The sequence below is a fragment of the Ochotona princeps genome, chromosome 21 (assembly GCF_030435755.1).
Source record: "Ochotona princeps isolate mOchPri1 chromosome 21, mOchPri1.hap1, whole genome shotgun sequence".
Classification (NCBI taxonomy): Eukaryota; Metazoa; Chordata; class Mammalia; order Lagomorpha; family Ochotonidae; genus Ochotona; species Ochotona princeps.
In genome coordinates, this window is record NC_080852.1 from 26,412,292 (window position 1) to 26,435,243 (window position 22,952).

The 22,952-nt window shown below is 59.3% G+C and overlaps 3 protein-coding genes across 3 annotated transcripts in view; 2 read left to right on the forward strand and 1 right to left on the reverse strand.

Annotated features, from left to right (window-relative positions):
• On the forward strand, nucleotides 1-2,297 carry GMPPB (GDP-mannose pyrophosphorylase B). Its single transcript, XM_004581469.2, has 9 exons — nucleotides 1-467; nucleotides 549-629; nucleotides 720-768; nucleotides 878-1,020; nucleotides 1,125-1,283; nucleotides 1,375-1,453; nucleotides 1,536-1,663; nucleotides 1,755-1,937; nucleotides 2,015-2,297. Exons 1-9 carry the CDS (start codon nucleotides 339-341, stop codon nucleotides 2,144-2,146), a joined length of 1,083 nt encoding a protein of 360 aa, XP_004581526.2. The 5' UTR covers nucleotides 1-338; the 3' UTR covers nucleotides 2,147-2,297.
• Nucleotides 2,267-22,952, reverse strand: part of RNF123 (ring finger protein 123) — a 27,154-nt gene continuing 6,468 nt past the window's right edge. The window contains exons 4-39 of the mRNA XM_004581468.2: nucleotides 22,806-22,885; nucleotides 22,571-22,665; nucleotides 22,184-22,238; nucleotides 21,983-22,068; nucleotides 21,648-21,734; nucleotides 21,346-21,413; nucleotides 21,104-21,229; nucleotides 20,672-20,786; nucleotides 20,477-20,581; nucleotides 20,221-20,346; nucleotides 19,997-20,089; nucleotides 19,851-19,924; nucleotides 19,201-19,318; nucleotides 18,928-19,027; nucleotides 18,689-18,750; nucleotides 18,479-18,550; nucleotides 18,237-18,357; nucleotides 17,575-17,676; nucleotides 16,608-16,714; nucleotides 16,185-16,383; nucleotides 15,725-15,870; nucleotides 15,462-15,545; nucleotides 14,706-14,813; nucleotides 8,878-9,055; nucleotides 8,465-8,539; nucleotides 8,260-8,347; nucleotides 8,084-8,171; nucleotides 7,910-7,994; nucleotides 6,659-6,798; nucleotides 6,376-6,564; nucleotides 6,220-6,295; nucleotides 5,993-6,077; nucleotides 3,049-3,191; nucleotides 2,851-2,945; nucleotides 2,667-2,752; nucleotides 2,267-2,586 (exon numbers count right to left, since the gene is read on the reverse strand). Of these exons, the coding sequence (XP_004581525.2) occupies nucleotides 2,466-2,586; nucleotides 2,667-2,752; nucleotides 2,851-2,945; nucleotides 3,049-3,191; nucleotides 5,993-6,077; nucleotides 6,220-6,295; nucleotides 6,376-6,564; nucleotides 6,659-6,798; nucleotides 7,910-7,994; nucleotides 8,084-8,171; nucleotides 8,260-8,347; nucleotides 8,465-8,539; nucleotides 8,878-9,055; nucleotides 14,706-14,813; nucleotides 15,462-15,545; nucleotides 15,725-15,870; nucleotides 16,185-16,383; nucleotides 16,608-16,714; nucleotides 17,575-17,676; nucleotides 18,237-18,357; nucleotides 18,479-18,550; nucleotides 18,689-18,750; nucleotides 18,928-19,027; nucleotides 19,201-19,318; nucleotides 19,851-19,924; nucleotides 19,997-20,089; nucleotides 20,221-20,346; nucleotides 20,477-20,581; nucleotides 20,672-20,786; nucleotides 21,104-21,229; nucleotides 21,346-21,413; nucleotides 21,648-21,734; nucleotides 21,983-22,068; nucleotides 22,184-22,238; nucleotides 22,571-22,665; nucleotides 22,806-22,885 (3,778 nt within the window). The 3' untranslated portion in view covers nucleotides 2,267-2,465. The remainder of the gene's footprint in view (nucleotides 2,587-2,666; nucleotides 2,753-2,850; nucleotides 2,946-3,048; nucleotides 3,192-5,992; nucleotides 6,078-6,219; nucleotides 6,296-6,375; nucleotides 6,565-6,658; nucleotides 6,799-7,909; nucleotides 7,995-8,083; nucleotides 8,172-8,259; nucleotides 8,348-8,464; nucleotides 8,540-8,877; nucleotides 9,056-14,705; nucleotides 14,814-15,461; nucleotides 15,546-15,724; nucleotides 15,871-16,184; nucleotides 16,384-16,607; nucleotides 16,715-17,574; nucleotides 17,677-18,236; nucleotides 18,358-18,478; nucleotides 18,551-18,688; nucleotides 18,751-18,927; nucleotides 19,028-19,200; nucleotides 19,319-19,850; nucleotides 19,925-19,996; nucleotides 20,090-20,220; nucleotides 20,347-20,476; nucleotides 20,582-20,671; nucleotides 20,787-21,103; nucleotides 21,230-21,345; nucleotides 21,414-21,647; nucleotides 21,735-21,982; nucleotides 22,069-22,183; nucleotides 22,239-22,570; nucleotides 22,666-22,805; nucleotides 22,886-22,952) is intronic.
• On the forward strand, nucleotides 3,495-5,250 carry AMIGO3 (adhesion molecule with Ig like domain 3). Its single transcript, XM_004581467.2, has one exon. It carries the CDS (start codon nucleotides 3,628-3,630, stop codon nucleotides 5,164-5,166), a length of 1,539 nt encoding a protein of 512 aa, XP_004581524.2. The 5' UTR covers nucleotides 3,495-3,627; the 3' UTR covers nucleotides 5,167-5,250.

Consider the following 22,952-nt stretch of genomic DNA (forward strand, 5'->3'; position numbering starts at 1 on the left):
GTCTCCGTCCCCATAGCAGCCGAGCGTGCTTGGCCTCTCATTGGCTACGTGGTCCGCAGCTCCGTGCGCCAGCCTCTGACGCCTACTGCCCTGCCACGTAAGCGACAGCTGATTGGTCCGCTGAAGGACACGTCAGCGCCCGCGCCGGCTTCTGCTTGAGTTCCGGGTCGCGACCCTCGCCTCTGCGGTCCTTGTCACCTGCTGGCCAGTGGCGGGTCCAGACCCGGCGTCCGGCAGAGAGGGCGCGGCGTGGAGCGCAGGCGGTGAGTCGGGCCGGGGCCGGTGCGGTGGGCTGACCCGCCTCGGTGCCTGGGACTCGGCCGTCGGCCGCAGGCGCCATGAAGGCCCTGATTCTGGTGGGCGGCTACGGGACGCGGTTGCGGCCGCTGACGCTGAGCACGCCGAAGCCTCTCGTGGATTTCTGCAACAAGCCCATCCTGCTGCACCAGGTGGAGGCCCTTGCTGCGGTAAGGCCCGGGGTCGCCGGGGGCCGGGGCGGGGGCTCCCCGGGCCGCCCCTGCTGAGGCCGCCCGCGGCTCGGTGCACAGGCAGGTGTGGACCATGTGATCCTGGCCGTGAGCTACATGTCGCAGGTGTTGGAGAAGGAGATGAAGGCCCAGGAGCAGCGGGTGAGGCCCCGACCCAGCCCTCTCCGGGGGCCTGCCCAACCTCTCCCCCTGGGCGGGTGGGCGGGCCTGACCACTGCTGTCTCCCTCCAGCTGGGGATCCGCATCTCCATGTCCCACGAGGAGGAGCCCCTGGGCACAGGTCAGTAGTGAGCAGAAGGGCCCGCGCGCCCTGACGGCGGAGTCCCTACCCCGCGCGGCACCGGCCCAGCCCTTCACGCGCTCGACGGGCCCTTGTCCTCTCCCCCCAGCTGGGCCTCTGGCGCTCGCCCGGGACCTGCTGTCTGAGACCCCAGACCCGTTCTTCGTCCTCAACAGTGATGTCATCTGCGAGTTTCCCTTCCAGGCCATGGTGCAGTTTCACCGACACCATGGCCAGGAGGGCTCCATTCTGGTGAGAGACCCATCTGTCTGCCTGCCCACCGTGGCATCCCCAGCCCCCTCATGGCACGGGCATGGTGCTATGCCAGCCGAGGCCTGAGGTGTCCATGTATTCAGGTGACCAAGGTGGAGGAGCCCTCCAAGTACGGCGTGGTGGTGTGTGAGGCCGACACCGGCCGCATTCACCGCTTTGTAGAGAAGCCACAGGTGTTTGTGTCCAATAAGATCAACGCAGGCATGTACATCCTGAGCCCGGCCGTGCTGCGACGCATCCAGGTGGGGAGGGGACGGGACAGCGGCCAGCTGGCCTGCAGCAGAGTAGGGTGGCCTGTGTGGAGACCCTGCTCACTGGCCGCCCACCCCCCAGCTGCGGCCCACATCCATTGAAAAGGAGATCTTCCCGGTCATGGCCCAGGAGGGGCAGCTGTATGCCATGGAGCTGCCAGGTGAGGCAGGGGGCCACTGGGGAGTGGGGTGGCATGGGTCAGGGCCGGGCAGAGCCCCCTGACGTGGCCTTGCTGCCCGCAGGCTTCTGGATGGACATCGGTCAGCCCAAGGACTTCCTCACCGGCATGTGCCTCTTCTTGCAGTCACTGCGGCAGAAGCAGCCCGAGTGTCTGTGCTCAGGGCCGGGCATCGTGGGCAACGTGCTCGTGGTGAGCTGCTGCCCGCCCCTTGCAGCCCCCCGGGCCTGGGCGGCACACGGCCTACTGGCCGGCACCTTCCCCACTCCCCCACTGCCCTCAGGACCCGAGCGCCCGCATTGGTCAGAACTGCAGCATTGGCCCCAACGTGAGCCTGGGGCCAGGTGTGGTGGTGGAGGACGGCGTGTGCATTCGGCGCTGCACGGTGCTGCGGGACGCGCACATCCGCTCGCACTCGTGGCTCGAGTCCTGCATTGTGGGCTGGCGCTCCCGCGTGGGCCAGTGGGTAAGTCAGGGCCAGGCTGGGCTGTGGGAGCCAGGAAAGCACTTGGCTCACTGACCAGGCCTCTCCTTGTCCCCAAGGTGCGCATGGAGAACGTGACGGTGCTGGGTGAGGACGTGATAGTCAGTGACGAGCTCTACCTCAACGGAGCCAGCGTGCTGCCCCACAAGTCCATCGGCGAATCTGTGCCCGAGCCCCGCATCATCATGTGAGGCACCCCGGGCTGGGCACCACAGAGGCCTTGGACTGGCTGCCACTCCAAAGGCCGGTGCTGCTGAACACCTGCCCTCCCATGTGGATGTAAAGTGGCACACCCCAAGAAGGGCTAGGGCTGTATGGAATAATAATTTAATGCTCGCTGTGGCCCTGACTCAAAGTCAAGCTTGGGCACAGTTAGGGCCAAGGCTACACACAAGCGAGGTTGGCGGGGCAGGGGCAAGGTTCTGGGGCACAGGGTGGTCAGGAGCTCATAGCTAAGGGCCCGGCCTGGGTGGCAGGGTGGCGGGTTCAGTAGGGGTGCAAGCTGCAGAGCTAGGCAGCTGAGGAGGTGCTGCCGGCACTGGCTGCCTTGTCCCAGTCCTCCACAGCCACAATGGTGGCCTTGCAGAAGAAGCAGTCCTTGTTGTTCATGAGGTGCTGGTTGATGCAGGCTCTGCAAGGCCAGAAGCGCAGAGTCGGGCAAGGGCTGCCCCATGCCCCTGCTGCCCCCCTGGATGCCCGGCTCCTACTTACTTGCAGGATTTGTGGCCACACGGCTGGAAGACAGCAGAGATGGGGTGGGCGTAGCAGATGGGGCACAGGTCTTCCTCACTGGTGGGCTGCAGACAAGAGCAGCAAAGGCAGCTGGGCTTTGGCCCCATGCTGCCTGCGTTGGTAGCCCCGCCGTGCACCACCCACCACTGGGCTCCCAGCTCACCAGGGATGCAGCTGCGGCCTGGGCGGATGCCGAGGTCAAGTGCGCCAGCATCTGCTCCACCTGGGCCAGTTCCTCGGTGCTGATGTAATCCGCGTCTGGTGCCCAGGAGGGGTGTCAGGCCTGAGCTTTACCCTATTCCCTGCAGGCAGTCCATGTCCAGCCCCACACCTCCCCTGACCCAGCCCTGGATGCACTCACAGCTCTGCAGGGAGAAACGCTTCCGGTCAGGGGCAGGCAGGGCTGCACCAGGCGCAGGGGGCTCTGGCTGCCCCAGGAGATAGCAGATGGAGCGGAGCTGGAAGCAGGGGTCAGCCAGGAGCACGGCGGTGGCTCGCTCCTTCCTATAGGAAGGCAGCAGCGGCGGCTGGGGCAGGGATGTTGTCACCCCCCCCTTCCTCCTGCTCAGCCCGCACTCCCCCAGCCGGGATGACCCCTTCAACGCTGCCTCAATAAACACTGTAACAACTTCCCACTGTCTCGGACGCATTCTGCTGCGGCCAGGGTGCCTAGGAAACCTGCCGGCCGCTTGTTCCGCCCCTGGCGGCTGGAGCCAATGGAAGCTGGGCACTCCGCCCCGCCCCGCCCGCCTCCGGGGTACTTAAGCCAGGGCGAGCTCCGCAGAGTGCTAGGGAAGCGGGGGAAGAGCGCTGCCTGACCTCGCAGGAGCCACGGCCCGAGCGGGTGGAGCCCGCATTGTGCTGCCTTGGCCACGGGCCGTGCGGGTGAGTCCAGGGGCTGTGCCCTGTGCACCGCTGCCCTGCCCCGTCCCTGGCCGCCATGGCCTGGCTCTTGCTGCCAGGTATGGTGCTGTGCATGCTGCCTGTCCAGCTGGCCGCCCTGGACGCTGCCGGCTCCCCGACCGCTGTGTCCTACAACTGCCCCTACAAGTGCGTCTGTGCCGCTGACCTGCTCAGCTGCGCGGGTCTGGGGTTGCAGGATGTGCCGAGCATGTTACCTGCTGCTACTGCAGACCTCGACCTGGGCCACAACACGCTCCGGCAGCTGCGCCCTGGCTGGCTGGCGCCCCTCTCCCGGCTACACACCCTACGCCTAGACCACAACGCATTGACTGCACTGGGTCACGGCGTCTTCGCCAATGCCAGCTGCCTGAGGCTGCTGGATCTGTCATCTAACGCCCTGCGGAGACTTGGCCGCCACGACCTCCACGGGCTGGGCGCGCTGGAGACACTGTTTCTGTTCAACAACAGCCTGGCTCGCCTGGACGAGCACGCCTTCCATGGCCTCTGGGCGCTCAGCAGCCTCTACCTGGGCTCCAACCAGCTCACGGCCTTCTCCTTCGACCACCTGCACGGCCTGGGTGCGCCCCACCTGCGTGTGCTCGACCTCTCCTCCAACCATCTGGGCCACGTCTCCATCCCGGGGCTGGCTGCACTGCCCGCCTTCCTCAAGCGCGGCCTCTATCTGCACAACAACCCACTGCCCTGTGACTGCCGCCTCTACCACCTGCTGCAGCGCTGGCACCAGCGGGGCCTGAGCGCCATACGCGACTTTGCCCGCGAGTACACGTGCCTGGCCTTCAGTGTGCCCACATCCCGCGTGCGCTTTTTGGAGCACAGCCGCGTCTTTGAGAACTGCTCCGCTCCCCCGGCCGCTGGCCTCGAGCGGCCCGAGGAGCAGCTACACGCGCAGGTGGGCCAGTCCCTGCGGCTGTACTGCAATAGCAGCTTACCGGCTGGCCGTGTGGCCTGGGTTTCCCCGCAGCAAGAGCTGCTGGTGGCACCAGGGTCGCATGACGGCAGCATCACGGTGCTGGCCGACGGCAGCCTGGCCATAGGCAGCGTGCAGCAGAAGCACGAAGGCACGTTCGTGTGCCTGGCTGCGGGGCCGCGCCTGCACCACAACCAGACCCTTGAGTACAACGTGAGCGTGCACTGGCCACACCCCGAGCCCGAGGCCTTCAACACGGGCTTCACCACGCTGCTGGGCTGCGCCGTGGGCCTGGTGCTGGTGCTGCTCTACCTGTTCGCACCACCCTGCCGTGCCTGTTGCCGCTGTGGCCGCCACCCCTGCCGCTCCTGCTGCTGCCGCCGCCGCTGGCCTCGCACCTTGAGCCCACTGCAGGAGCTCAGCGCGCAGTCCTCAGTGCTCAGCAGCACACCCTCAGAGGCCCCCAGCCGCAAGGCCAGTGTCCACAAGCACGTGGTCTTCCTGGAGCCAGGCAGGAGGGGTCTCAATGGTCGCGTGCAGCTGGCTGTGGCCGAGGACTTCGACCTGTACAACCCGGTGGGCCTACGGATTAAGGCCAGCTCAGAGTCGGCCAGCTCTGCAGGTTCCGAGGGCCTCATGATGAACTAGATTACCCAGGGACTGCCATGGGCGCTGGGCAGGGCCTCCCCACCTTGACCTGGTGATGAGGGCATGGCCCTCAGCTTCCCTCCCCTGCCTGCCACCACCACCTGGTGCCCAGCAACTAGGAAATGAGCCCTGCATGGGTGAGCCTCCATGCCACAGCTGCAGGTTGCCCCCAAGGCAGGTCCCCAAGATGAGTTCTGACCCTGGGACTGCAGGGCAGCCCTCGCCCTGCTGTCATTCCACCGTCTGAAACATCACAACTTCACACCGCCTGGCAGGAGGCTGTCAGGCCCCTCACAGATTCCTGGGTGCTTGGTTTGAGCCCCAGCCTTGCTCTCTGTGCAGGGGTGTCTGGCACAGCCTGTTCTGCAGACTCGTGGGACCATACCCACAAAACCCTACCATGCAGGGCCAGGTGGGATCTGCACATCCCTGCAGGGTGGGGCCTGATGGCCGGGGTGCTGCCTGGGCTCTATGTACAGCTTGCCACTCCTTGGCAGGGAAGGGGACTTGTGAGTGACTCGGGGTGGGGGCTGATTTGGTGACCCTCAGGTGTCCCAGACCGTATTAGAGTTTCTGAATAAAGGTGGCAGCTCATGCTCATGCTCATGCCAGAGCCATCACCCAGTCCTATCCTGCTGGGGTCCCTGATTCTGCTCCTTACGCCAGCTGCCACACCATCTCCTCAGGCAGTGCAAACCTCACCACTAGCCCTGGGCTTCCCAACCTATCCCAAGCTCTATTTCCAAGTTGGGAAAAGAGGCGAGGGGAGGCCTGGCTCAGTCCCACTGAGACAAGGCCCCTGGGGGACCCAGCTCCCAATACTCACTCTGTGGTGGGACCATGCACCAGGAGCCGCACCAGAATGCCCGTCACTGCCACCAGAATGGGGTAGTGGTCCACACTCTCCAGGCCTAAAGGAAGAGCAGGGAAGGTCTGACCCATGTATACCCGCTGCCCCGGGCTGGGGCTCATGCCCTCCACCCTTCCCCCCCATCAGCCAAGCCAGTGGCTCGGGGCAGGAGGACCAAGCAGTGTGGGCTTCTAGGTTCTCACCAGGCAGCCGCAGAGTGACCACACGGTCAAACAGGTTCCTCTCAGCTGTCACTCGGTTCAACACCTGGTTTAGCAGCTGTGAGGGCAAGAGTCTGTTGGTGGGAGGGTGGGTGAGTGGGCACAACCAGGATCCCATCCTTGCCCAGGTGGACGCACCTGGGCCAGGCGCCGCAGCAGCATCTCCGAGGTAGGCCGGGCCCAATCAAGGAAGATCTCGGGCACGAGCGTGATGGTCATCTCCAGGACCCGCAGCAGGCTGACTGAGAGGTCAAAGCAGGTGGCACAGACCTTGAGCTGCCGGCTGTCCACGAAGTTACGCTCCAAGCGCTCGGCCGCCTGCTGGATCTGAGCCAGCGACATCCAGACAAGAAGCCATCACAGACCACTCCCCAGGGCCCCCCCGCTAACACCCTGGCCCATGGACCCCACCAGGGCCCACCTCTTGGATCATGCCGATGAACTCAGAGAAGGCCCAGTTCAGTTGGTTCAAGACGCTGTTGAGGAAGCTGGGTGCTACGTCGGGACCCTGTCGCAGCAGGTCGGCCATGTGCTGCTGCAGCAGGGTAGAGGGGCAGGGCTCTGCAGGCACAGGCAGGTGGCATCAGCAGGGGCTTTGGAGCTGTGGCCCTGCCTTCACACACTGGGGCAGCAGACGGCTCCCTGGGAATGCTCAGGTGGTGCAGGCAAGGGGCCAGGCGTCAGAGCTAAACCCACCCCCTGCCTTGGCTGGGGGTTCCCACACTGCACCACTCTCTGAGGACTCCAGTGGCCAGACAGCCCTGGTCCACACGCATTTCAGACAGGGTCAGACCTAGGCAGGGTGTCTGATCCTTGCCTGCTGATTTCAAAATTACCTTCTCCAAGAGCCTCCCCCTATTCCTGTTGTCTGCTATTGTCCTCTGTTGACCTTGGCCTTGGCCTGGCCTTGGCAGGTGGCCCATGTAGTGGGGGCCAAGTGTGGGCTGGCAGGCAGCAGTAACCGGAGTCCTCTCCGAGTGCTGCCTGCCCAGCCCTCGTGGTACAAATCAATAGTCCCTGAGGCATGCGGGGATCCGGCCTTGCGGCCGCTCTCCACTTACAATTCAGTTCCACCCTGGAGACAACTGGCAAGGACTTGCTGTGTGACTTTGAACAACGCACCCAGCCTCTCTGGGAATATCTCTCAGACTAAAATCCAGGCCACAGGGCAGAAACACACTTGGTGGGGAGAGACCCACACGCAGAGTGAGCATTGTGGGGCAGCCCCTGCAAGCTGTTCAGGGCCTTGGGCAGGTACTGTTGCTGGATCCATAACAGAGAGCATAGCTTCTGTTCCCAACCAAACGCCTCTTCCTCCAGAAAACCCATGAGCACCCTCTGTGTCTCCCTGCCTTTGCCAGGGTGTGAGAATAGCAGGCATCAAGGAGAAGGATGTGGCACTGGGACAAAGCTAGAGGTCAGGGAGCTGGCCCAGAGGGCTAGGGACAGAGTTGACAGGCAGGAGTGGAGGTGGCCTGGGAGGGTGGGCCCCTTCTAAGAGTGATCCCACAAGATGTACAGGCTAGGGGTCACACACAGATGGTGGTGCAAGACTGGGCAGCCCAGGATCTCCAGGACTCAGAGGGACAGGCTGGGGATATGGGCCCAGCATGAGGCCAGAAGGAGGGCTGGATGAGCCTGAAGGAGGCCCCCATGGGCAACTGACACTCACTCTGAAGGCTGGGCAAGTTGGCATCCTCAGGCTTGGTCTTCAGCAGGTGTGGCAGCCGGGTGTAGCGGTACCCGAATCCACAGCCCTGGGAGAAGAGTGGGGGGTCATCGTGGGGAGGACAAGCCCAAAGCCTATCCTGCCGGCCTTGGCCACCTGCCCCCAGGCCTGCCTTACCCTCCAAAGCCGCACCAGGATCCAGTTGGTCTGTGCCCAGGGCCGCTGCTCATAAGGGGCCAGGAGGCTCCTCACCATGGCGATACGCCTGTGAGGGCACAGGGGTGGTGGGCCCAGGGCACAGCAAAGCACAGGATGTGTAGGGCAGGGTGGGCAGTCCCCCAGGCCCCACTCACTGCTCCTCGGGGATCCGCTCCACCGCTCGCAGGGAGTGTGGGTAGCACACGTAGCTGGCCAGGGCCTGCATCAACGCATCGCGGATGTCTGCGGGCCGGGCCGTGGTGAGTGGTTGTTGTGTCCTGGGCTTCCCAGCTCACACCCAACAGCCCTCATCCTACCACTCCACCCCACCCATCCTGGGGCCCTGTGTGAGCATCTCACCAGTGCCCACAATGCGCGGGTCAGCAAAGTGCTTGGCCAGGATGGCAGCCAGGCGGGTAAGGGTTTCTTCGTAGCCTGTAAAGGGGCAGGGTGAGAGCTGTCAGCTAGGAGTGGGGGTTCCTGGGCAGGAATGTCTCTGGGCAGGGTGGGGGTACTGGGGGATGGGCTCCAGCACAGGTTCCCAGGGCATCCTGCCAGCAGGTGTGAGACATGCTGCCACTACTCATGGCCACAACAGCTGCTCGGAGGGAGCTGTAAGCCATAGGAGCCCTCACTCTGCACCCCCTCTGGTCCTGCAGGTAACAGGGAAGGGCATAATGTGGGGTGACCTTATTCCCATGGGGGTGTATGCTGCTGGCCCAAGTGGCTCAGGCCAGGGCCTGAGTTGAAGGCTTCCCTCATGGCCCCATCACCTGGGAGCTCCTCCATGCTGTGCACGGGGCCAAAGTAATTCTTGAGAGCGCTGTAGCTGTTGATGGCCACACTCAGGTAGAACTCGGGCATGAAGGCGAAGAGTGAACCCGTACGATCGCCGTGCTCAATGGTGCACAGGCAAACACGCAACAGCCAGTAGATGTCCAACATCTTCTCCTGCAGGGAGCACATGTGGCACACTGGGCTGTCCACTGCCTCCTAGGGACAGGCCTGGCCAGGGGCTAGAACATCTGGACACAGAACTGCATTGTGGAACGTGTGAACCAGGCAATCCAGGCCTCACAGTGCGTGGAACGGGTATAGAGGAGGCCAGGAGTGTGCTGAAGTGTGGCCCAAGGCAGGAGGGACTGGGGAGGGAGCCAATTGGACTGGATGCCCCAGGCTCCAGATTACCACTGAGCTGTGGGAACCCAAGAAAGGCCACCCCAGGAAGGGAGAGCTCATTTCTAGGGGTGTTGCAGCCTTTCTAGTGGTCAGAACTACAGGAACAGAGGGGTATGGCTCACAGCACAGGGCACTCAGGGTGGGGTAGAGACAGGTGGCACAGGACAGAGCCAAGCAGTGCAGGGCGGGACAGACACATGGAAATTTTGCACTGCAGCTCAGAGGACAGGGGACGAGAAATGGGGCAGGAGATGCAGCATGACCCGGGTAGAACAGGATGGTAGGAGTTGTGGCCCAGCAGAATAAGCCACAGCCTGGGAGGCTGCATCCCATAGAGAGCTGGTAAAAATCCCAGAAGCTCCACCTTTAATAATTCTTCCTGATGATGTACCCAGTAAGCAGCAGATGACAGCCCAAGTGCTGCCACATGTGGGAAACTAGACTGAGTTTTAGCCTCCTGGCTTCAGGCTGGCCCAGTCCTAGCTGTTGCATTTGGAAGGCAGACAAAAAAGATGAATGATCATTCTCTCTGTCACTTACTTTATCTGTTTCTCTGACTTTAAAAAAAAGCTGAAAAATATAAAATAAACTATTTCATAATGGTCATGGAAGGGCTGGCATTGCGGTGCAGTGGGTTAGGACAATGTTTGCAATGACAGCATCCCAAATATGAAAAATCGACATTAACATGAATGCAGACCTGGAAACTTTGTCTCTAAGGCCAAGAACAAGGTAAGGATGCCCACTCTGTTTCTATTCAGCATAGTAACTGGACTATCTAGCCAGAGCAATTAGACAAGAAAAAGGAATAAATTCATCCAAACGAGAGGAAATTATTAAGATCACACACACACACATCCCTGACAGAACAAATTTACTTAAGTTGCAAGACAAAATCGACACACAAAAAAATCAGCTGTGGGGCAGCAGTGTGACATAAGGTGTTACACTGTCTACAAGGCTGGCATCCCTTTCTATCTGCTCCCTGCTAATCCGCCTGAAGGTAGCAGAGGATGGAACAAGTGTTTGAGCCCCTACCTCCATAGGGAAGACCTAGAGCAAGCGCCTGGTACAGTCCTGGCTATTGCAGCCATTTTAGGAACTAAAGCATGAAAGATACATGTTACCTCCCTCCCTCCCTCAATTCTGCTTTTCAAATAAAGCCTTTCAAAACAAATTAGCTAAAAAAAAAATCAGTGGTGTCTGTCCAAATCAATGAGGAAATTAACATTTTCCAAAAGGAAATTAACAATTCCATTTACACTGTTATCAAAAAGAACAAAATACTTTAGAATAGACCTAACCAAGCAAAATGTAGCCGAAACAAACTAAACATCTAAATAGATGGAGGGAACCCCATGTTCATGGATTGTTAGCTTGGTGTTAGGATGCCAACCCTACCCACAGGCACCACAGGCTCAGCGCAATCTCTGTTAAAGCCCCAACCAAGGTTTCTGCAGAAACAAAGGGCACTGGTTTTTTTAAAATTCTTATTATTTTTTCAGTTCCTGAAGCCTGTGCAGTGGATGGCACATCCAGATGCACGTGGGGGACGTGACAGATCATTGAGACATGCAGGGGACAGAACAAAGTACACTACTCTCCTGTCCAAGCTTTGACAGTGAGTATCTGGTGAATGGAGACTCCAGGGGGACCTTGTAAAGGACCTTGGAAGGATTTCCTCAGCCTTGGAGCAATGAAATCAACAGCATCTCAGAAATATTGAAAACACTTAAGCAGCACCCTCCGAACACGCTCCACCATCAGGAACCCTAGGATGACATCAAGTGGCCGACCCACATCCCCGGGTGCTGATGCAGTTGGGCTGCTGGGAACAGCCCTCTTGCTTTCTCCCCCCTCTTCTCCCACACAGGAAAAAAACATGGAAGCAACTGTCTCATCTGCTTTTCCCCATTCCTTGGTCCCCCCCCACCCCACAGGTCCACATGGGCATTTCAACTATGTAAGCATCAAAAACAAATTTATATTAAAAAAAGAAAATGGAATCTTTGTCCCTAACTCTGCCTTGCAAATTAATCACTTAAGTTGTAAAATATTTAATGATGTGGAAAATTGTCCATGGTATAAGTTTAAGTGGAAACTTGCTAAACAGTTTGTGATTAGTCCATTTAAAATGTATCTCTTTAGTTACAGAGAAAAGATTAGGAAAATAAACTGACATTTAAAAGGGTTAAAATTTTTATTTTTCTTGGAACAGCATATCAAATTTACAGAGAGGAGATACAGAGCAAGATCTTCCATCTACTGATTCACTTTCCAAATAGTCACACAGCACCTGGAGCTGACTCAATTCAAAGCCATGAGCCAGGAGCTTCTTTCAGGTCTCCCAAGGCTTTGTGCCGTCCTCAACTGCTTTCCCAGGCCACAAGCAGGGAGCTGGATGGGAAGTGGAGCAGCCGGGACACAAACCTGGGTGCCACTTCCAATTCAGCTCCCTGCTACTGGTTAGGGAAAGCAGCAGAGGATGGTCCGAGTGCTTGGGTCTCTGTATTCCCGTGGGAGATACAGAAGCCCAGACTCTATGCTTCAGCCTGGCCCAGTCCTGGCCACTGTAGCCACCTGGGGAGTGACTCAGAGGACGAAGCTCTCTCCATCGTCTTTCTGTCTCCCTCTCTATAACTCTAACTTTTGACTTCATAAATAATCTTAAAAAAGATTTTTTTTTAAAGTCCATCCAGAAATTCATCTGGAATTTCAAAGGACTTTAAAAGGGCAAAACAATCTTGAAAAAGAACAAAGCTGCAAGTCTCAGGTTTCCTGATGGCAAAATTGCTACAAAGCCAAGATAATGAGAACTGTGAGACAGCAGGCGTCTGGCCTGGCAAGTGTGAGGCCCATGCCCCTGAGATGCCAGCTCCTACCTTCAGCTTCCTGCCAATGCAGACCCCGGGAAGCTCCAGCAGCCGGGTTCCTGTCACTCAGAGAACAGTCCTGGGTGAGTTCCTGGCTCTCAGCCTCAGCCTCGCCTCAACCAGGCTCCTGCAGACGTCTGCCCCTGACGGGCAGCAGATAATGGCAAGCATTTGGAGGGTAAACCAGCAGACGAAATAGCTATGCTGTTTCCTGCCTTTCAAATCAAATCAAAATAATTTTTTTTTAAACTAAAATCCAACCAACCGACAAAACCAGAACAAGAGCCAGCACTGTGGCATAGCAGCAGGTAAGGCTGTAGCCTCCAACACTGGTACTGGCTCACTCTGGATCCAGCTCCCTGCTGATGCTTGAGAAAGCAGCGGAGGATGGCCCAGGTGTTGGGGCCCTTGCCACCTGCAGGAGAGACCTGGATGAAGCTCCCGACTTCTACCTTTGGCCTGGCAAAGGCTGGTCTCTGTGACCACTTGAGGAGTGAATCAGCAGATGGCAGATCTCTCTCTCTTTTTTTAAGACTGACTTTCAAAATAAGTAAATGCACGAAATAACAACAGCAAAACTGTGTGGAGCTGGCACAAGGATACACTCACTGGACCAACAGATTCATACAGAATCCCAGCGATAACCACACACAGCTAAGCGCAAATGTGGTTTTTTTTTGTTTTTTGTTTTTTGTTTTTTTTGCTTTTCCAAGATTCATTTTATGACACTGGATTTGGCCTAATGTAGGAACTGGCAACGATTCCTTGGATATGATCCCAAAAGCAGACACAACGAAACAAAAGCTAGATAAATTGGATAGCAACAAAACTAAAACTCTCTGGACATGATGGGTGGAGTGAAAAGGCAACCCAGACAGACACGGAGCCAATATCCCAACCACACAGAGAATTCCTGCAACTCAACAACAAAAAACACGAACAAGCCCATTCACAAACAGGGATGAGGACTTGGACTGAAGTGTCTGCAAAGGAGATGCCCACATGACCAGTAAGTTCATGAAAAGGTGCCCAACATAGGTAGCTGCTAGGGAGATAGATGTGCATTGAAGCCACGGGCTGCCCAGTCATATTCAATGGGACAGCGGCCATCAAAACCACAGAAGACAAGCACTGGAGAGGAGGCGGGGAAATTGAAGCAATACACACTGGTAAGTGGGAGCACTAGCACAGTACAGTCACCGCGGAAAACAGACTGCTGCATTCTCAAAACACAAGAACAAAAATGCTACTCTGAATAGAAGCCCCACAGACTGAAAGCAGACTAGTCAGGGTGGGCATTGCAGTCACAGTGGGCTAAGCCACTGCTGGGGGTGCCAGCCTGCTGCTCTGCTTCTGATCCCGCACCCTGCTAAGTTTGTGACATCCGGGCAGCAGCAGATGTCACAGATTTCTGCACCCCGGCTAACCATGTTGGGGATCCAGATTATTATCCAATTATTTCTCTGAACAGCAAAGTGACAGAGACAGAAAGTGTGTGTACTTTTATTTGCTGGCTCAGTCTACAAACCATCCACAGCAGCTAGGGCTGGCTCAAAGCTGAGGCCAGGAAGAAGCCCACCCTCATCTCCCACACAGCCTCCCAGCCATGTCGGCTGGAAGCTGAATCAGAAGCACAATGCAACCAGGACTTGAAACTGGCTCAGCCCGCTAAGCCGTGATGAATGCAAGAGTCCAGAGAGGATGGCATGAGAGGTGGCAGGCAGGCTGCCCGGGCTCAGGGCAAGCCCCCCAACAATCATCTGCACGTCACAAGGTGGTCTGCGGCAATGAGCAGGACAGGAGGGACAGGCAGGGCATGGCAGCAGATGGGTTTGGAGCGACCAGGATAAATACCACGCAGAGAAGGGAACACCAAGGTCTTAGCCACCTAGCTCCGGGGCACGGCATGCCCAAGCTAGCAGGTGCCCTGACTCAGGCTGCTGAGTGTTCTAGGGCACTTGCTGCCAGAAGGGAGAAGAAATAAGTGCAAAGTGCCTGGGTCTAGTTAGTCAATCTATTCATCCACATTGTCCAGTGGGCCTGGAGCCCTAGGAGGGCACAGCTCATCTGGCCCTTTCCTGCTGTGTTTGTCTCGTGTCCAGGAGGGCACCGGCACATTCCAGGCTGTGTCACTGAAGGCACACGCCAGCAGGGAACCTGTCAGTGTCCTGGAGAGCAGGTGGTCAGATAGAACCAGGTGCAGAATTGGGGGTGGGGAGCGGCCAGGGCCACAGAACCCTAGAAGCACCAGAAAAGGCAGGATGGGGGCAGAGGTGGTGGGCAGAGCCAGACCTTGGCCTTCACCTTAAGGGAAAGCTTTATGGGTTGGGAGTGTACCGGTGGTCCAGACTTGGCTACTACTGAAGTTCCCAGGAAGTAGTGGTGAAGGGGTGTGAGGTAGCAGAAGGAGCTTAAAGGTGAGGAGGGGCCTGGGCACCAGAGTCCTGAGCGGAAGGGGAATCTTACGGGCCTGGTCCAGCCCTGCCTAATCCATGGCCAGGTAGCACTGCCATGGAGAGTGGCTACTGGCCAAAGCCATGACCACTCACCTGAGAGTAGACAGTAGCGTGGACCCAGGCTAGACGGCGGCTCAGGTGGTCGAGCTTTTCTGAGAACACTTTTTGGCTCTTGGTCAGTTCTGCAAGGATATCTTTCCTCTGCCAGCCACAGTGAGAGGCCCATTGGTCACTATCCATGCCTGGGGCTCTCACTGTGCCATTGCTCCCCCCCCACCTCCCCACACCCTTGCCCGGAGTGCCTGGGCGGGCCAGGAGTCAGCTTTAGGTTCCAAACCCTCTTCTGCCACTGATCCACTGGTGACCCTGAACAAACCTCCAAACAGGTGCACGGTCACCCCTTGAGCTGGTCAGGGCACCCTGGGGCTGGGATGCCATGGCTATGGCTCCAGCAGCCAAGGCCTGCTAGGGAAGCCCAGCCTGGCATGTGGAGGGAAGAGGACAGCGGCAAGGCAGAGGGGCTCCTGGGGGTGGGAGAGCTGGGCCCCAGTCCTGCTGACTCGGCGAGCGGCTAAGGAAGCACTCAGGGCGATCCATAATTGACGAGGAGAGGAGTACATCAGCACTTAACAGGCTGGGGGGAGGGGGCGGGAGCGCCCTGGCCGGGCTGCTGCTGGGTGACAGAGCTCAGAACCACACCAGGCCTGCTACCAGCCCCATTCCCACTAATGGGGGTAGGGACAGCTCCCAGTCTGATTACCTTTGCAGCCTGCCTGAGGACCCCAGTACGCCACCGCCCCTGAGTGACCCCCTCCCTTGCCAAGACCTGCCTGCCTGTCCAGGCCTTACCCGCTTGGGGCACCGGCGGATCTTGTCCTCCGTGTCCCTCAGGGCCATGGCATACTCGTTGACATCATCAGACACACCCACCATCTAACATTGGACACCACATGGGCAGGGTGACCCTTGGTCAGACCCAGCCAGGACCAACCTGGGGCCCACGATAGCCCCTTCCCCGCAAGCCCCCTACCCCGACCTGATGAGGCCTCTTGCTGCTTGCCCCCAGGCAGCACCTCGCACCCCACCCACATCTGGGAGTCCCGAGGGGAGACCTTGCCCAACTGCTGGTGCACGCTGAGGTTGTACATCATGATGGCCCCATCCAACACTTCTAGCAGCGAGTTCTCAGTGAGCGGCTGCTCAGGCTCCTCAGGCGGCCGGCCCAGCAGTAAGCCCTCGTTCCAGTGGCTGCCCTCGACTGCGAGGGGATGGAAGCGAGCTTGAGGTCAGGGCCCCCAGCCGCTCAACATGGGTAGTCTGGGTGGGCTTCCCCCAAGAGGAGTGCCCCAAGCCCAACACCCTTCTGGGGCCCCAGAGGGGGAGAGCTGCGGGGGCGGAGGGCAGCAGGGCCAGGCCTAGCAGCACCAGCAGCTATTTCTGTAGCTTCCATTTCCTGCCCTCAGCGCCCTTGGGATGCTGCCAGGCCACTGGTTAGAGGGACACGAGGTGCATTTGGCTTTGTCTGGGCTGGGGATGTCCTTTTGAGCCCTCCCGGCCCTGCCCGGCACCTACTGTCCTCTCGCGTCCTCTGCTCCACGTTCAGTGTGCGGACCTTCACCTTCTCCGCGGTGCTCAGCGGCCGTCGCGGGGTCATGAGGCTCACGGCTGCCGTGCTGAGGAAGCGGTTGGCTCGGCCCAGCGTGGGCGAACTGAGCCAACCAGGCCGAGGCAGGGGCAAGGCGCCCCCCACGGCCAGGGCCTGCATGGGGCGCTGCGGTACAGAGAGGGGGCCAGAACTGCTCAGCTCCCCAAGACGAGGGCCCCCATGAGGTACCTTTGCTCTGAGGGGTTGGCAGTGGACAGGGAGAGCTCCTCCCCGCCGCCCCCCATGGAGGAGGGACCACTTGTGCATGGTGGTGGGGGTGGCCCTGACACCCATGCCCTTCTGAGAGGAAAAGCCCCCAGGACACCTCCAGCCTGTCCTTCGGGAGGTACCTGGGCGGCAGCAGGCGCTGGCTCCTCATCCTCGTCTAGGTCATCCATGGTGGCTGCCTGGAGCTCTAGCGGGTCGATCACGATGTTGGCCTTGGAAGCAAGGTCATCTGGGAGGGACAGCAGAGGGAACCCCAGGCCAGGGTAGACCGAGAGGCTCTGAGGAGGATCACCCAGGACAGCAGGAAGCCTCAGAGGGCCCCATGTCCAGCTGCAGCTCGGTGGCCACAGGACCCCACCCCCGCACCTCTCCGCAGGCTCACCCATGGAGGGTCCGCTCCAACTCCCTAAGCAGGAGAGTCCAGGGCTGCTGGGGGCCCTGCTGTGCATACTCCGAGAACCACACTTCATCCCAGGCAGGTCCCCAGTTCTGCCCGACAGCTGACTGTACCGACTTTGGCTCTAGCCCAGGCCGCCCTCCCAGCTGTGTTCATAGATATTGCAAGTACACTACAGCCACCACTGAACTTGTCACTTCAGACTGAAGTCCTTGGCCCCCCCACCCCATGGCACTCCTTTGGCAGGAAATCTTGGGTCACCCGACTCCTCCTCTATGTTCCCAGCACACGGCCTGGATACCTGGCTTCGCTGCTTCCTTTCTCAGCCACTGCACTCTATTTTCCACACCACAGCAGCCAGTGTAGACCCCCAGCCTCTGGACAGCTGCTCCAGAGTTCAAGCTGCGCTCCCAGCCCTTGCGCCCAGCAGCAGCTGTATGTCCCCCGCCCCCAGCCCACCAAGCCCACCCCAGGCCTTTATCAGCATGCCTGACTGTGTTTCACACCAGCCACCCCAGCCTCCCTCAGGGGTGGGCACTGCAGGCAAGGGACAGCTGGTCCCAGGATCAGAGGTTGAGCAGGCAGATCTGCAGTGCCAGCCTGAAACTAGAGACCCGAGCGCCCTCTGGTGGGCACAGGGTAGTTCAGCACCCACAGCAGAGCAGGCTCTGAGACTGACTCTCTGCACACACCTTTGAGTGTCTTCCGAAGATGGGAGAGGAGGCCTCCCAGGCGCTGCAGGTCGAAGTAGTCCACTTTGCCATTATAGAAGACCTGGGGTGGGATGTAGGCCTCTGCGGGGAGTCGGGGAGGCCCAGACAACAGTCAGGGCCTAGCCAGAAGACCCTCCGCAGAACCTGCCTCTCTAATTTGGCCCAACACAGCCTGGGACTCCCGGCCTTGCAAGACAGAGAGTAGGGCCCAAAGCCTAGACTTCCCCCAGTTTGCCCCCTGCTTCCCATCCAGCTCCGTTTGTGGCCTGGGAAAGCAGTTGAGGACGGCCCAAAGTCTTGGCACCCTGCACCCGTGTGGGAGACCCGGAGGAGCTCCTGGCTCATGGCTGCAGATTGGCACAATACCGGCTGTTTCTGTCACTTGGGGAGTGAATCATCGGACAAAGGATCTTTCTCTCTGTCTTTCCTCCTCTCTGTATTTTTATTTGCAATAAAAATAAATAAATCTTAAAAAAAAAAAAAAAAAAGAAACCACCTACAGATGGGGAAGCACTCAACTGGGCAGGAGGTTGGGATCGTCCTCCTGTTCTGGCCCCAGCTCAGTAGCCCACACCAGTGCTAGGGACAGCCTAGACCTGGCTTCCTGCTGCCTTACTGCCCTCGGGTCCAGCCTCACTCACCCTCGCTGAAGGAGGCGTGGGGATTGGAGACCTTGTATTCATCCCAATAGTAGCGTAGGGCGGAGATCAGCCGGTGCAAGAAGCAGACCATGTACTCAGGGGGGCAGAGCATGGGCATGTTCTGAGGGCATAGGATACACAGCATGCATCAGTGCTGCCCCAGGGCCCAGCCCATCGAGGCTCTGCCCCATGATCCCAGGGGTTGAGTAGGGCTGCTATGGGAAGTTGGCGGGCGCACCTACCCCACGGCCGCTGGCGTTTTCTTGCAGAAACTTTCGAAACTTGGTCAAGAAAATGTACCTAGAAGCTTCCCCCTTCAAGATTGGACGAAAATGAGACCAGTGAGCAGAGCATGCTGGTCTGGACCAGAGCAGTTCAGCAGCCTCCAGGTCCTGGGGCTCAAACCAGGAAACCTCCCCAAGGGAGCTTGTGGCAGGTGGGGAGTCACTCACCCCGTTTTCATCCTTGTTGTCCAATAGCAGCTTCAGGATCTGGACCTGCAGTGCTTCCACCACTAAGGATGGGATAGGCACAGGACAGGACACTCAGGCTCCCAGTGGTGGGAAGGGGTGGCTGGTATGGGGCGTGGCTCCACCCACCACCAGGGCACCTCAAACCCAACTCGGGCATGGGCACTAACAAGGACAAACACCAGTGGGTTTTTGTCTCCCTGCTCACTGCCAGGGCTGACCTTCGATGCGCTTCTTGAGCCGCTGGCAGCCCCGTTCATAGGCCCGCCGCCGGGGCCGCTCCTCAGCACACTCTTCCCGGTCCTCTGCACCATCTTTGCCCTGGGCAGGGACAGAGGTTTCACCCAGAACTCACGTGAGCCTGCATTTCATTCAGAAACCCCCACAAATACCCTCTGACTACGAGGACCAGAGCTGAGGCAGACAGACATCTCACAGACTAAGGGCCAGGCGGCCCAGCTCCCCCCAGCTGCCTTCAGCAGACTGCTGCCCACCTCCCGGCTAGAGCGGTGGGGCCACCAGGTGGTGGGGATGAGCTCCTGCAGACCGGCCTCCTCCACACGCAGGGGGCTCTTGATGTAGAAGAAGACGACCGAGCGCAGCACATCGAAGCTGACGGCAGTCAAGGCATGGGTCTGCTTGCCATGAGCCCCCAGATGCCTGGGAAGCCCACACAGGATGTGCCCACCTCGGCTCTCCACCATCAAGTGCATCGCTGCCATTGTGCACCTGTTCCCCATCCTTGAATTGGGAGTCTCGAGAAAGAGCTGTGGCTGCCAGGCCCACCAAGCCTGGCTTGCCCTCTTAAACAACACTGGGGTCAGCATCTTGGGGAAGACACCACGCAGGCACCTGTAGCAGAGGCCAGGCTGCAGGGGTTCCTGCGGCACTTCCGTGTAGCCTGGAGTCTGGTCACCCAGAAGCCCCATGCAGGTGGGCCACTGGGTTCAAGGAGTCTGCCTCAACTTCCCTGCTTGGCTAGGACAGTGCTGGAGTGGAGGGGCCAGACCTGGGGATGGGGATTCAGATGCTGGGAAACCCTGGGCCTCCTGAGCCTCCTGAGGTACTCTCCCTGGGGCACCCCTGGCCTCTGCTGAGCCCACAGGGTGCCCATCTCGCCCACCCAGCAGCAAGGGGAGGATACAGGATGTTGCTGAGCAGAAACTTGCGGGACTTCTGATGCCTCAGGATGGCAATGGTGAGTTGCAGGTAATGGATCTGTGGAAAGGGGACAATCAGGGCTGGTGGCGGAAGCCTGGGGATTCAGGGCAGGGCCAGGTGCTCCCCCACCTGCAGGCCAAGGTCCGGGACAATGGGCGAGAACCGGTACAGCCGCAGTAGAGACATCATCAACTGCTTGAGGCAATCCTGCACCTCGTAGTCCTGGGGGGGGCGGAGGGAACAGTGCTAGGGCAACCACGAGGGGATGAGGGCTTTTCGAAGACTCTCCCTGAAGCTCCCTCACTGCTGGGGAGCCCCCTGGCCTGGCCCAAAGCTTGAGTCATGAGCCTTACCTCCATGAAGAGCCACAGGAGGTCCATGACCTGGTGCACCATGGCCTGCGCTTTCTCCGGTGTGCCCTTCTCCACAATGCCCAGCAGGAAGCTCATGAGCACAGCCTCAACCAAGTACACCTGGTGCTGCACCAAGAGTGGACATCGTGAGCTGGTGGCCTTCACACTCTAGCCAGAGCAGCAGGCCAGGCCTCAGCAGCCTCAGGCCACGAGTGACAGGCCAAGCCTTCCCCCTCTGCATGGCGGGTACCCTCACCAGGAGCGGAGCCAAGCGATGGAAGATATGGGCCAGTGTGAGGAGGACGGTGGGCTGGCCCTGCACCTGCCACTCTGAGCTCTCCTTCTCCACTAGTCGCCCTTCCTGGTGGGTAGGGGACACAAGGAGAGAGGGTCGTGAGGGGCTGAGGAGCCGAGGAAGGCCCCACAGTACCCAGCCCAGGCCCTTGCTCACCACAGGGTCCAGCTCCACGCTAAGCACGGCCTGGAAGCAGCCCAGCAACCTCTGCGCCCGTGTCAGGTCAGCACCCGGCGGGTCCTGCAGGGGCCGGTAGCCCGCCACGGGGTAGGTGCCACAGAGTTAAGGCAGCAACCCCTGGTCTTGTGCCCTAGGACACAGCTTGAAATGCATCATCCCTGCCTCCCCTACTCTCTGTGCAGTGAACCTTCTCCTGCCACTTCTTGGTCTCATTTGTTCTAGGAGGCGACCAAGGTCCCCACCCAGCCAGACCATGGTCCTCAGCACCCGTGCAGGGTGTACCCTCCTCGCTTCTCGCTACAGCCTGGGCCCACTCCCAGCCCGTACACATCTGATGACACAGCAAGCGGCTGAGCCCAAGGTCCTGGGAGCTCATGAACATCCACGGCCATCCCCCCAAAACGATATCGTAGAGGACGGCTGCCAAAGTTGAAACCCACGGACTCCTTGAAAGAGAGGCTGATGGCGGGGAAGTAGGCCATGCCCACACCCCTGGACAGGTTCTCAAAGGCGGTGCCCAGCGACACACCATTCCTGGAGGAGAAGCGGGGGCTGCCATGAGCCAGTGCTAAGGAGGGTGTGGCTGCCCACCTGCAGGCTACCAGGGGACTGGAGGGCAGTTCAGGGAGGCCACAGGGCAGGAGACTCACAGGCAGAAGGACAGGGTGCCTTCATCCAGGTCGATCAGACAGCTGACGATGTCCCCCGCTGCCCACGCCTGGCACAAGAGGTGGCCTTCAAGACACAAGGCAGCCCACCCACCTACCTCCCCAGGCCCCACAGCTACATTTTCAGGATGGACCACCCAAGGCTGACTGGCCATGCAAGACAGGAGTCCTGATCCCCTGTCTACTCTCCAGTGGCCCTGTAGTCCCTCATGACTATTCAGAAGTTCCACACTGGCTACATGGGACAGGTGACCCAACCGACCCATAGGAGGCTTAGCCCTCACCTTGCCATAATTTGTGGTAGTCACATTCCACTTGCGCACCCGGTTGCCATCATAGGCGTAGGAGTTCTGTGTGTCACCCACTCCTTCCTAGGGAGGAATTGTCCATGAGTTGGCAGGGAGGAGGGAAGGGGCAGGACAAGTGCCCACATGGCTCTAGAGGAAGGGGCTGACATACCAGGAAAGGGAGGGGTACTGTCCAAGCTTGTGCTTGGGCTTGGGGTTAAGTGGAACCCCCTCTTTCTCCAGAGGGCAGTCCTGACTAGGGTCCCAGGCAGGTTTTAGGGCAGCCAAAGCCCTGGGGCCTGTGGCAGGAAGAGCCTCTCTCCAGCAGGTACCTCCTGGTTGAAGCGGCAGCTGATGGTGCACCAGCCGATCTGCATGAGTCCCTGCGAGGAGATGAGCACCTCGTAGACCCACTTCCCTGCAGAGAGCTGAGTTAGGCTCAATAGGTGACAAAGACTGCCTCGTGCCTCAGACATGCCCACCCCCAGCTTCCTCCTCACTCCATGGGCCACAGTGGAATAAGGCTGCCTCACCTTTGTACACACACGTGGTAGAGCGGATGGTGCCGAAGTTGCTATGTCCAATCACCTGGGTGAAGGACAATGCTGGTCAGCTCCCTCCCAGGAACATGTGCCGCCTCCCCTGAGGGATGAGGAGCTCACCTCCAGCGGGGGTGGCCCTATGACCAGCATGCACTATACCTGACCAGGGTTGCAGGGGTTAGGCCTGCATCAGGAAGGAATCTGGGTCAGGGGCATAAATTAGGGAGGCTAGGGGCCATGCTGGGAAGGTCCTGGGTCAGGACCAGGTTCTAGTTATGGCCCTATCAAACAGAGTGGCAAGACCAGGGCCTCAGGACAAGGAGCCTGAGCTATGTTCAGAGGAGATGGGTCCAGGGCCTCCACTTGGCCCTCACTCACCCCCAGGAGGTCATCATCCACGAGGAGGAGCCCTTCAAAGCCGCCCGTGTGGTCCAGGACCACAGTGGATGGGCCAAGCCGCCCTTCAACCTGCCCTGCAAAGGGGAGAGGCATGGGGTGGAGCAGGCCAGAGGGTCTGATGAAATACACGAGGTGCATGGAGCTCACTGGGAAAGTCTCCAGTGCCCTCCAGAGCCCAGTTTGACTCCCCAGCACATCCCAGCCTGTCACATACCCTGGCTCTCTTCATCCTCATTGTCCACCTGCAGCAGCTTGTCCAGGTGCTCTGGAAGGTTCTGGAAGTTCAGGGGTTTCCTGGGGAGAGTGAGAGGCTGCCAGGGGACCACAAGTCTTTGAAATCAGCCAGATGACACTCCCCATC